At 36.6% G+C, this 12,993-nt stretch overlaps 1 protein-coding gene across 4 annotated transcripts in view; it reads right to left on the bottom strand.

Annotated features, from left to right (window-relative positions):
* Positions 1 to 6,280: 6,280 nt before the first annotated feature.
* The window catches only part of RGS17 (regulator of G protein signaling 17), an 86,008-nt gene continuing 79,295 nt past the window's right edge, over positions 6,281 to 12,993 (bottom strand). For all 4 annotated transcript variants that reach the window (XM_081941389.1, XM_081941390.1, XM_081941387.1 and 1 more), the window contains exons 4-5: positions 11,194 to 11,428; positions 6,281 to 9,858 (exon numbers count right to left, since the gene is read on the bottom strand). In XM_081941389.1, the coding sequence (XP_081797515.1) occupies positions 9,670 to 9,858; positions 11,194 to 11,428 (424 nt within the window). In that variant the 3' untranslated portion in view covers positions 6,281 to 9,669. The remainder of the gene's footprint in view (positions 9,859 to 11,193; positions 11,429 to 12,993) is intronic.

Genomic DNA, 12,993 nt, shown 5'->3' on the forward strand with positions numbered 1-12,993 from the left:
TCCCAAACCATGTAGGGCTTTGTAGGTGACAACCAGCACCTTCAATTGCACCCAGAAACCCACTGGCCACCAGTGCAAATCATGCAGGAGTGGTGTTACAATGTGCCATATATCTAGCACCAGTTAATAGCAATAGCACTTAAACTTATATACTGCATACACAGTGCTTTACAGCCCTCTCTAAGCCATTTACAGAGTCAGCATATTGCCCCCAACAATCTGGGTCCTCATTTTACCCACCTTGGCAGGATGGAAGGCTGTGTAAACCTTGAGCCGATGAGAATTGTCCAACTTCTGGCAGCTAGCTGCCAGCAGAAGTAGCCTGTAGTACTGCATTCTAACCACTGTGCCACCACGTATCTTACTACCACATTATTTGCGCAGCCCAAATCTGAAGTTGAAGTTTCCTAATGATCTTCAAGGGCAGATCTTGCTATTCTCCACCCCTCTCAATGATAGTTTATTTCTCAGTTGTCTATTCTGTGTGCCTGATAAAATATACTGGTGCTCCCAAAATGACTCGCCTGCAGGGTTCCAAAGTGGTTAGCTTACCTTTTATTGAGGACATGTTCTCTCACATTGGAGCTTCCACTTGGGACATTCTTCTGGTTAGGAAGGCTGAAGCTGGATCAGGCCAATCTGTTAGGGAACAAGTGCTTTCCAACTGAATGGAACAGTTCTTTCTGCAAACATCACGATTTGCATGGAAGAGAATATAAAGTGCTGCTGGGCTTAACACTGTTCAAGCCCACTCAACGTTGACTGTTTATGTGCTATCAAATTAATGTTGACTCAGCCCACACATAAAGGAGAGATTCAACCTAGAAATAAGGAGAAATTTTCTGACAGAACAATCAACCAGTGGAATAGTTTGTCTTTGGACATTGTGGGAGCTTCATCACTGGAAGTTTTCAAAAAGAGACTGGACTACTGTCTGTCAGAAATAGTATAAGGCAGGAGTGTCAAACTTGCATTGCCACAGCGTTGTCATGTGATATATTGTGACCTTTTTTCCCCTTCACTAAACCGGATGTGGGCGTGGCCAGCACATGATGCATTTGGCCTGTGGGCGCAAGTTTGACACTCCTTGTATAGAGTCTTCTGCTTGAGCAGGGGGTTGGACGAGATGATCTACAAGGTCCCTTCCAACTCTGTTATTCTATGCTATTCCCTAACGTAATTTTCTTATTTCATGTTTCACTGCAGTGGGCTGGATGATTTTTTTTTCTTTATCTAGTTATAATGCGCTGACCACTAAATTCAATAAAAATGATGTATCTCCCTATGAAACGTGTGTGTAGTGATTTCTAGCTTCCCTGCTCCGAGATATTTGGTGCCCTAGTTTCAAATGTTTAAAAATATTGAATTGTTATACTGCTTTATCAGCAATTTAGAACTAGTGCTTTCCAACTGAATGAAACAAGCCTTCCTTTCTGGAAGCTTCCCGATTTGTGTGGAAGAGAATATAATGGAGGTCGAGCAACTGCGTGGCTAGTGGGACTGCCACAGGACTGCCTCCTCTCATCCAACCATCTGAGCATTCCTTTCTCATCTATCAGAGAAAACAGCCTTGTCCAGCAGCCAATATTTTCCTTCCTTTTTTATCAACCTCATGGAAGATATTTCACAAGGCCAGCATTACTATTGCTAGATTTGACTGTCCCCCTTTCTACCCATTTCTCAACAGTTGCTGCAGAAACCAACGGCCTTCACGTGAGGGAAGCAAGTTTGCTGAGTATTTTTTCCCAGGTCCGGTAAAAGAATTACAACAATTTTCTTTTTTCCTTCTGTCTCAAGGGTGGGAGCAGGGCACCCTACCAGGATATGAGGAAGACCCTCAAAACTTCAATGTGACACTTTTCTTTCATTTTCTGCTGAAAATCTGAGGGGAATCAAACAGCATTTGTTTGGTAGTCTGCTGCTGAGCTGAGGGATAACACAAGGGCCTTGCATTGTTTATCCTGTTTAGTATGAAACAGATGTTTGCGGAACCTAGGATGCAAGGGTTTTTTCCGAAGTAGTTCTTCCAAACGCATGGCTTTTTCTTTGCAAAAACATCTGTCAGGACATATTTATTTTGGAAAAAGTGCGAGAAGAGTGCATTGTCTTTAACCTAAATGTGAAGATTAAAACTTGCTTGCACTTGGAGTGTTGTTATCTGTACATCTCTGCTAGGTAATCTTAAACTATACTCAGTTGGAACAAATAAATCCGATTATACCACTCCCTTTTATATTAACAATTTAAACAAACTTCATGTATGGATTTACCATTAGTTTAGAGAAATGTAAAGAAGACTAGTTTAATAACCCATTTCTTTCTGATGCACTATAGGGAACTCTGAGCTTGTTTAATCCCCATGGGAGCAGATTACATGATGTGTATAAAGTAATTTGGATTTCTAATTCGGTCAGTAAATATTTACAGAGTAATTTCAAGAAAGGCTCAGTATCAGAGCTCCCGAGGAAACAAGTGCTCTGCTGTTTACAGACCAGCAGGTGAAAATCTCTGTGGAGAGTTATTTCTTATTCCCTCCTAGGAAGTCATGTTTTCCCCCCAAGTGGTAATTGCAAGAAATAGAATCATTGGAAATAATTTATGCCCTCTCACTAGCTTGTTTAGAATTTTCCTTGAATGGAGAAGCCCAGGTAAAAGAAACCAGGAATGAACTTGAAAAGATTCTTTCAAAAGGAAGGAATCACTGAAATATGCCAGGCAACTGTTTTAAGCTTCTTAACCTTTTCATCTCCCCATTGTTATTTAGAGGGCTGTAGACAGGGATAGTTTCTGATACTCAAGACTGGAGATGTGTCTCCAACCACAAAAAAATCTTTTTGGGTTTGTGGTTCTTAGGATAGGTCTCTTGGATGCCAGAAGGATTGCTGCCTAAATGGACAGGATTCATACTCTCAGCCACAGAAGATCACTAGGTAATGTTAGGCCAGTCATCTCTCTCAAGATAGCCCATCTCCTAGGATTATTGCTGTAGTAGGAGAGGGCATTACCTATGTCAAAATAAACTCATCAGGGGTGGGTTGCTGCCGGCGTTACTGTCCGTTCTCTCTGCACGTGTGCACAGTTGCCTGCAAATTCTTTGGTGCATGCTCTGAACATTAAAAACAGAGTAAAAAAATATGTTGGACGATCTGGGAACCAGTTCGGGGGTATGGCCAACCTGTCATCTCTACAGTTCAGCAACCCAGTCCCAGTTTTCACTACCGGTTCGTCCGAACCAGTGCGAACTGGTAGCATCCCACCTCTGAAGCTCATGTACAAAAGTTTTTGAAGTTATTCAATAAATAAAAAGTAAGTTGGATTTAAAGAGTTGTCTCCAATTATGAGAGGGCCAGCAAGCAAACAGATGATAGATAATAGATGATAGATGATGATAGATAGATATATAGATAGATTTAGTTTGTGGTTGGAAACTAAATAGGGTGGATTCCAGTTAGTACTTGGGTGAGAGATCTCTTAGAAGTTTTAGTGTGAGACAATAGACTTATTATTCTAACTTCATTGTCACTTTGAACGTACAATAATTGGCATACATTAAAATGAAATTTCATTGCATAATATGGGCAGTGAGAAAGAAAAGAGGGAAACTCCCTTTTGTATTCCCTCCTAACAAGACCAAATCCTGGTACTTCCATTTAATTGAATGGGACAGAAGAAAACTGCCAAGAAAACTATCTTAGTCTGACTGTGAAGTAAGACGGAATCGAGCTTGTCTCAAAAGGTACTTTTGCATTCAGAATTTTCCCACTTTTGTCCCATTAAATTAAATTGAAGTAGCAACATTTGGTCTTCTTGGAAACACATTGGCTCAAATAGCTTGTTCTGTAGGGTGTGAGCCTAGTTCTAGGACACGGGGACAGTGGGGCATCAGCAGAGCTTTGTCTTGACATTCCTCAGACTCCTCATCCACTTGATTTCAATATTATAAGATTCTTTTAATTGAAAAAAAAAACCCAACAAAGGATCAGAAATCTGGGATGGGCACATCAAAGCACCTGGCATATGGGAGGCCTGTGAGATCTTAAAAGATAAAAATGTTGGGTGACTACAGCCCAGTGCATTCTTTGGAAATATACGTTTGTCCAGAAAAAAAGTAAAGCTATACAAGAAGAGTTGACGGAGAGCAGCTTCATCAGTTTGCCTTCTAAAGCAGGGGTGTCCAACCTTGGCAACTTTAAGACCTGTGGACTTCATTTCCCAGAAATCCCCAGACAACATGAAGCATGAGTTGAAGTCCACCGGTCTTAAAAGTTTCCAAGAATGGACACCCCTGTTTTAAAGACTTTTGTGACTGGCCTTGTGACTGGGCAGTCCTCCCCAGTGGCAGTTCTTCTACAAGAATGTGGATGACACACAAAACTAAAAAGAGAGAAAAAGTAACCAACCCCCTGCTCTCAATAAATTGCATATTCCAAAAACAGTATAATCTCTTGTCTTGCAATACCACATCACTGCTATAGATATTGTGGTTCAAAGAAAGAATGCATTCTAAAAGGATTTCATTCATTTTCAGAACCCAAATAGAATATGATTCCTGGTAATTTCATGGACATATCAATGGACTTCTCATGACAACAATATAGAAACTATTTGCCCATTCACCCAGTCACACATCATTCCAGTTCCTGTTAAACTGTACCCCTTTTTAATTCTTGCAAAGATTCATATTTTTCCCCTAAACTGAAAACTTTCCTGAAAGCATAAATTCATTAAAGGATTAACATCTATATGTTAACTGTTGTATAAGCAACGAATAGGTTTGTTGCTGTCTTGTTGTCATATGGCAACTATATTATGTCATTCAGATATTAACACTGGGCATTTCTTTTTCCTTATTTTATAATTGGGGTAGATTAGAAACCTTCAATTAACTGATATTAATAAACAAAACAATTCTTGCTCCACATCCAAAGAAAAGTTGATGGGACTTTTATTTATCTAGTAACAACAGAATGATTATTTAGTAAGAGAAGAAATATGATACGAAGTGACATCAGTATGGAGGGAAGGGAGTAACTACAGCTTACACCCTAATTTTATTAACCATAATTTTCCCTTCCCATGAAGGAATGTCCATGAAAAACCTTGTTTGTGGGTTGAGAGGCCACCAGGAAGACATGAGAACAGACAATGGGGTTATAGCCTGTAGAATCATCAACTGCACTTGGATAAATGAGAGACCTAAATGATATTTTCATGACCACTTGTACATATAACTTAGTCACAATGATCTGTTAATCAAAAGCATTATATTTATTTTATATATTTGTGATCTCATTAAAATCCCAAAACAAGAAGTAAATACATCTTCAGTCTATTTCTGCCTATGGTAAGTATAATTAAGCAATTCATTTATACTAAAAGTATTGTATAGTACATGCACAATAATCATTTTAGAAGTGTAATCATTGGCATCTCATATGTTGCAAATTGACTGAGAGCAATGAGATTATGTTGTCATTTAAAACACTGTCAATATTCCTTTTTAGAGAACTGAAAACTGAGGTATGCAAAAGTGGAATGAGATAAATTTGGCTATTCCTCTTAGTTGCAGAAAGTTGACATCAACAACCACCTTTGTTTTTGTATCTCCTTAAATGACACAAGGGTTATGTGGTGTGGGTGTCTACATCTATTTGCCAGATGGATTTAAAAGGTACATTCATTCCTAGAAAGTATATATAAAATACAGAGTGCTCAGCAGGCCAACCTATTGGCCTATTGGCAAAATTCAGGATTTAGGCTCTTAAGGTAACATAGTCTCACTGCAACAACATACTTAATAATTTTGGAAACAGTTCAAATGTGACATCTTATTCATAATGATATCTCCCATATCATGACCAAAATACTCATACAAGGAAGTCTAGTACCATAATTCTAGGTGCTATCGGCAGACCCTCACAGATTTTATTTGGTTAAGGTTCCTCAGGAAAGATGTCCTGTCAAACTGACATCTCCCTTACTATAGTAAAAGTATCTTATAAAGATTGGTTAACCCTCAAATAGTAACATTGAAAATATGAAGTCTCAATATTGAATACATGCGATATTTCCTAATTACATAGACCTAGTTGTGTGCACCAGAGATAGTTATATCTCAAACACCATAACAAACCAGAATCCACGTCATATAAATATGTACAGACATTATATATATATATATATATATATATATATATATATATATATATATATATATATATATATATATATATATATATATATATATATATATATATATATATATATATAGAGAGAGAGAGAGAGAGAGAGAGAGAGAGAGAGAGAGAGAGAGAGACAGAGACAGAGAGAGAGAGAGAATACCATAGGAAATGTAACTTTTACTGCGATGCTATAAATATGTAATACCACAGTTATTTCAGATAATGAGCCTTAAATTATTTCATTATGAGAAATTCACAGTAGGAGGAGGCAGTTGTTTGCTTTTTTTTCTTTGCTACCTTCTCCTCTAGAAAAAAAGGTTGTTTTTGTAAACATCTTCAAAGATATGATTCTATCAACATACCTTTAAAATTTATTCATAATGGTAAATTAATAACCAACATGAATAAAGTATATTATAACACAATAACACTTTTCAGATAAAACAGGTATTTATTAAAAGAATGTCCTTTATAAATAATTTGTCTTGCATTTTAAACTACATTTTCATACACAACAATATTTTAAAAGTGCTGAGTATGGTAGGATAGTCAGCAAACGCCAGTGTAAACAGACCTTTTATTTTTTTTTCTGCTTTGCAGAATTTTCTCTTACTTTTTTTTGCCTTTTTTTAAAATCCCATTTCGTTAAACACTACAACAGTTAAAAGAGTTGCATAGGGAATAAAGAATAGCCCTTTTTTTTTTTTTTTACAAAAGTCTTGTCTCCTGAATTCTGTATAAATTACAAAACCAAAAGATCTTAAGAAATGGTTAGCTAAATTGTCCACATCTCCCCACCATGCCTCTTAAACTTACAGATTTCAAGTATTGTAAGTAAAGTAATAGGTATATTCCCAACCACACATACTTCTGCCCCTTGACACATGTTCAATAAATTAAATATGAAGAGGTAGTGAAAGAGAAAAATAATTGAATCCCTTCCAAAATAAATGAATGGCATAATTACTAGCAACGAAGGACTTACACTGGGGAAATATAGCTTTAAGGACACTAGATGATCAAGAGATTCCAGTATTATGCAAGCATGTGGGAGAAGGGGCACTGCTGGCACAGATGTTTAGGACTAGAATGAACAATCCAGTGTTTAATGTCATCTATACATTATGTTCTTTTGGCCACTGCAACCTCAGAGGGCAAAATCCACAACTTTGCTCCAGCAAAAATTCCCCTTCAATGAATGAGACTTGGCATGCTTAGCGAATGCATCCACATTAAGATGTAGATGAACTCGGGAATAACTTGCAGACAAACAGCTAACATTAAATAACTTGATTCTATTTGTTTAACACCATATCTTCATCATAGACTGCAACAAGAAGTTAGCTTCAGGGAGAAGAATGTCCTCAAGCATCAAATCTAGAGTTCATAATAATACCTTCAATATGTATCTGTTTTGTGGCACCTTAACAATTCTTCAAAGAAAATCTCAAGACTAAATATTAAAATGAACAGGTTCTAAGACAAGGGTTTTTTTTTTGGTTATTTTGTTTAGAAATTTGCTATTTCTTTTTAAAGATGCAAGCAAGCACTTAGGGAAATTAGGATTAAAAATAAAATAAAATTCAGGTAGCTACTTACAAAACTGAACTAGCAGCAAAGGAAAGGATCTCAAGGGGACTTTTCAATTGCACATTTGAAGTAAATGGGAATTTCACAAGAAAAAAAACAATTCTTGGCTAAATCCACATTCATTATAGGATGGCTTGTGCAAAGGATTGACCCTGGAAAATTCAACTTAAGGTAAACAGAGGACCCCATACTGTTTTCATTTTTACTAGTGCTTAGAAAGCATGTTTATTTTAAAAAGAAAAAAGAACAACTGTTGCCACTATTTTAGGGCCAGTAGGTTTGAATTTAATATTTATTAAATCTCCACAATACTGGGCCATAAATGAACCCTTTCAAATTAGGAATGCCAGAAGATATTCTTCCTTAGCTTTTCCTTTAAAAGTATAAATTTTCCTTTTCACAGGACAGAAGTTTTAAGAAAAGCAAATGTATAGACAAATGCTAGTCTCCAATGCTGACCAAAATCTACATTTATGCATTTTTCAAAAATTATCTTTTAAATGAAAACCATAATTTTTTCTAGACTGGAAGAGTTTTGTTTTGTTTTGTTTCTTTCCTTTTGTGAATTACATAACATTACACAACAATTTTAGATAACTGGATAGCCAGTCTTTAATAAATCCATTACAGTATCTGACATCTGAAATGTACATTGATTATCTGTTTTTATAACAATTATAAACAATGTCAGCTTATAGACTGTGTCTCTCCATTTGATTTCTTGTAGCTTGTGCTTTGATATTTGTTGTTAGTTTTGACATGTCTGTAATGAAAGTACCACAATTCTGGCAGTCAATAACCAGAGGAATCCTCTGTTTTGAATTTTAAATAAATGATGATAAATAACATCCACCTCTTGTTTTTTTCTTACATAGAAATGTTGTCTGTCTTACATAGCAATGGGTTTTTCTCCACAGAACATGGGGAATAACATTGCTAAACCCAAGTCAGATTGTTTTCTGGTTAACTCCAATAATCCTTATGTGTGTACCATAAGACCATATTGCACACAATGTTCTTAAATATAGATATAATTTATGTTGTTGGATTAAATATTGCAACAACTAAGTGATAAAGTGAAGCAGTTTTGCTTTGCACATGGAGTGTGAGGATACACAAGGTAACTCTTTATTAAAACGACAAGAACATCCATTGTAATCTTAACTGCAGGTGTAAAAGTATTTGAATAAGTGTGATTTGGCAAATCTACTTTCCCACCCTTCCAAAATCAAGAATGATAGACCTTGATAAATGTAGACAAAGACCTTTGTGTGTATTTGTTTTCTTCACAGTAGCCAGAGTCGTGCCAAACTGTAGTTCTCCAGGAACTCAGTTCCAGGTATTATTGAACTACTAAGGTGAAGACAGATGTAATATAAAAAGAGAGCTCTCAGTTCATCCCTCAGCTCTGGTTGAGCCCACCTTTCCATCAGAAGCGGCAGCTGAAATGGCAGCCATGAAGAACAATCAATTGAAAAACTGGCACGCTTTCCAGTCTTGTCTCTTTCCCTACCCCTGTCCACCCAAAACAAAAGGACGGATGAACGTTAGACTATTTATCTGTTCATTTCCTGCTTTCTTCATTTAAAAAGGAAACTCTTCTTAAAGTGCAAAATTGTTCCAGCTATTGCAGGGGAGGTTTCTTGGTGACATCATGGGGGGTGGGGCTTCAACAAATCAGCACCATGCACAGCCGGCTTCTGCTGCAAGGGGCAGTACCGGTTTTTCCAGAGCTTGACTCTGGAGGGGAAGGGTACATTTTGGACTAAATGCAGTGAAGGTGCTTCCAGAGCAGCCCTGTTGCTTTAAAATTTTTACGTCTGTCTTCATCCTAATAGTCCTTACCCCACCCATTCCCCAAGAGCTAAATCAAGATTTCAAACCCCCCAAATTATTTTTAAGTCTCAGAAGTAGAGCTCCTTGTACTTTCGAGAAGAGATTTATAGATCTGAGAGTTCAAAAACCTAGGGAAAGAGTCTCTGTGCATTAATGTGTAGATTTGAAGTTGAGCATCTTCATACATGTGAGAGTTGGGGTCCAACAAATTTCTGTTGATCACTTCTCGCACCCGTGAATCTAAGCTAACCTAAGGAGGAGAGGAAAAGACAATGAAACGTTCACCTTGAAGAATTTATGCAGATCAATCAGCATATTTTTAGATTAAGTACAACTGGACTTACTGGGACTTTACTATAAAGAATTATCTTCAGAAACCCAATTACAACTGGTATGCCATATGTATTCCCCAGGGTGTCATCAAATCAATGAAACCAAAATTAAATCTATAAATTTAATTTGTTTGGACTAGAGATATATTTGCCTTAGTGTAATGTCATTACAACATTGAAGTTAAATATAATATTCTTTAGGTCCAGGACACATGTGGAAACCATATTGGCATTAAAATCAAATTACCATTGAATCTTTAACTGGGAAAATGTTTAGATTTGCCTTGGTACCAAATACCATACTTTAGGTTTTAAAAATTTCAATGAAATCATAACTGAAACAATACACTAATGTTCATTTGAAAACAAGGATTCTGAAATGTGAAAATTAAATTTGCTACGGATGTTTAATGTCAACATAAGTAATCCCAAAGGTGCTTTTCCCAAAGGGAACTGGACTTTCTTGTTTTTTTCTTTGAAAGTGTTTTACTTCTCATCTAAGAAGCTTCTTCAGTTCTAACAAGAAGATTCTTGGATGACAAGTGAAATCTTTTCAAAAAAAAAAAAAACAGTCAAGTTGCCTTTTGGAAAAGCATCTCTGGGATAACAATAACTTGGATGATTGACAATCTCCAGAGACATCAATGTAAGTAATTAATGCTATGCTACAATAAACATAGAACAAAGTATTTTCTTAATGAATTTGACAGGAAATTTTGTTTAAAATGTAAGCATGTACTCCTAAATACTTTTACTATAGAATAAATCCATCTGAATTGTTTGGATCCAGAATTTCCTGTTACGTGTAGAAAGAAATCAAAAATGCCTCCTGTTGGAAGAAATGGAAGGATGAGAAGTCATGTTTTCTGGGGATATAAAGGCAGATGGATGAAGGATTAACTGAAAATTCCTTATCCTTACTTCAGAGTTTTGCTCATGGAAATTCTGGATCCATTGCAAAGATCCTACTATAAACATATTAAATATAAATACACAGACACAAACACACATACATGAACACACACACACGAACATACAAACATGCTACCATGGCTGAAGGTAGATTAGAATTTAGCTTAACATCTAGGATTATCCCAACAATTTATTCATTATACCACTCTACTATCCTTCATATGGTAACATTTTCTGACAGAGATTTCTGGTGGTGAGAAATATTCTAAATGTATCATACTGTACATGGAAACAGAGCCTTGTGAACATCCAATATTCTTTGGTAGGTTTTGAGAGAGTACCTCTTTTGGCGATAGTATAGAGATGTAGTCTTCATATATAAGTCTGGCTTTTTCTTCAATAGCATCCTTGTTCTGTTCTTTTTTCAGGTCTTCACATGCTAACCAGAATAGGAGGTTCTCTTCGCTATACTCTGTTCGAAGAAATTCTCTGAAAATATTCCTACCGGCTGGTGTTTTCATCATCTTGTCAAAATTCTGAGCCCAAGATAGAATGTCATCAGCGGTGGGATTTTGGCTGCAAAAAAATAGCAATCACAAAGACAACACCCCAAAGTGTCAGAAAAATACAAATATTGCCATACAGTGGTTTGATTTGCAGCTGGTCTTATATTGTTAATAATAATAATAATAATAATAATAATAATAATAATAATAATAATAATAATAATAATAATAATAATAATAATATATTTATTTCTTAGCCGCACCCTCTCCCGAAGGACTCGGGGCGGCGTACAACGAAACATTCGAAATAAATATGTAAACAAAACAAACATATAACAAGGTACACTAAAACATACATACATAATGGGATTTAACCCAATGAAGTAGGCATAGCATTTAACCCAATGAAGTAGGCATAGCATTGAACCCTGAGACCTGAAGAAGCCATATTGTTTAAGCCAGTGACAACTAGCTTGTTTCTCTAGATAGAATTCATATCTCCTGGGCCACTCCATAGTCTACAACCTCACTGAATGCATTTTATTTTCCATTGGATTTTGTTTAATAATAATAATACTAGGCTGAAATGTCTTAGAATTTCCCCAAAGTATCTTTTCCAACCAAACGTTTATTGTGAAGCATCCCGCTGCCTCTTGTTCAGGAACTCAAGACCTTCGAAGCATTCCTTCTTCCTAATTTTCCCCCACAAGAATCACCCTGTGAGAGGTAGATTGGGCTGAGTGTGATGGTGGCTGGCCCTAAGTCACTCCCAGAATTTCTGTGGCTGAGAATGCACTAGACCAGAGGTGGGGAATGATAGCCTTTTTATGACTCGTGGACTTCAACTCCCAGAATTCCTGAGCCACTGTAGCTGGCTCAGGAATTCTGGGAGTTGAAGTTCACAAGTCATAAAAGGGCCATCATTCCCCACTTCTGCACAAGACTCTAGATTTCCCTGTTGCCAGTCCAATGTCTTCACCACTATACCTCAGTATCCTTCAATTTCTTATAGTTGCATTTTTGAGTTTACTTTATTGTTGTAAGGCAGTAGAATATGTTGGTACTGGTTGTTGTTGTTGTTGTTTTTTTACTTCTTATTAGCTAGTTTTCCACCACTTTGCAACTTGCCTGACTTCCAAAAACACAAGACATTAGAAGAGCTGCCTGCTAATGTATTTCTTTGGAGTCAAAAAACAGCACTTTACAGTGAAATGCAGGACTCATACCTGAACCACTTTCTAACTTTTCTTTGAAGAGGCTCTGAAAGTGATTTCTCTTTCTTCCAACTGGATTAAAAAATAATAGACTGTGCAGGAAAGACGCTCCACATGCTGTGAATTATGAGTCAAAGCCCACCAAAATAAATTTGCATCTAATCAGTGAAATTGCTCCTGCATCAGCATCAATGTTCAAGTGTAAATCACAAATTCTCTTTCAAGAACGCACCAATGAAACATTATAAGGCTGCTTGGAATGGATAATGTTTTGGCCTCGTGGGTTGCCTTTTCTTTTCAGCAAGAATACATGGTGGAAAGAGTTGGCAGAGGAAGGAAGGAAGGAAAATAACAATGGAGAAAGAAATCCCAGTGAGCTACCAAAAACGCTTGTTGGATAATGAATTTTTAACATGCAACT

The sequence above is a fragment of the Natrix helvetica genome (genome assembly GCF_964273705.1).
Source record: "Natrix helvetica genome assembly, chromosome: 2".
Classification (NCBI taxonomy): domain Eukaryota; kingdom Metazoa; phylum Chordata; class Lepidosauria; order Squamata; family Natricidae; genus Natrix; species Natrix helvetica.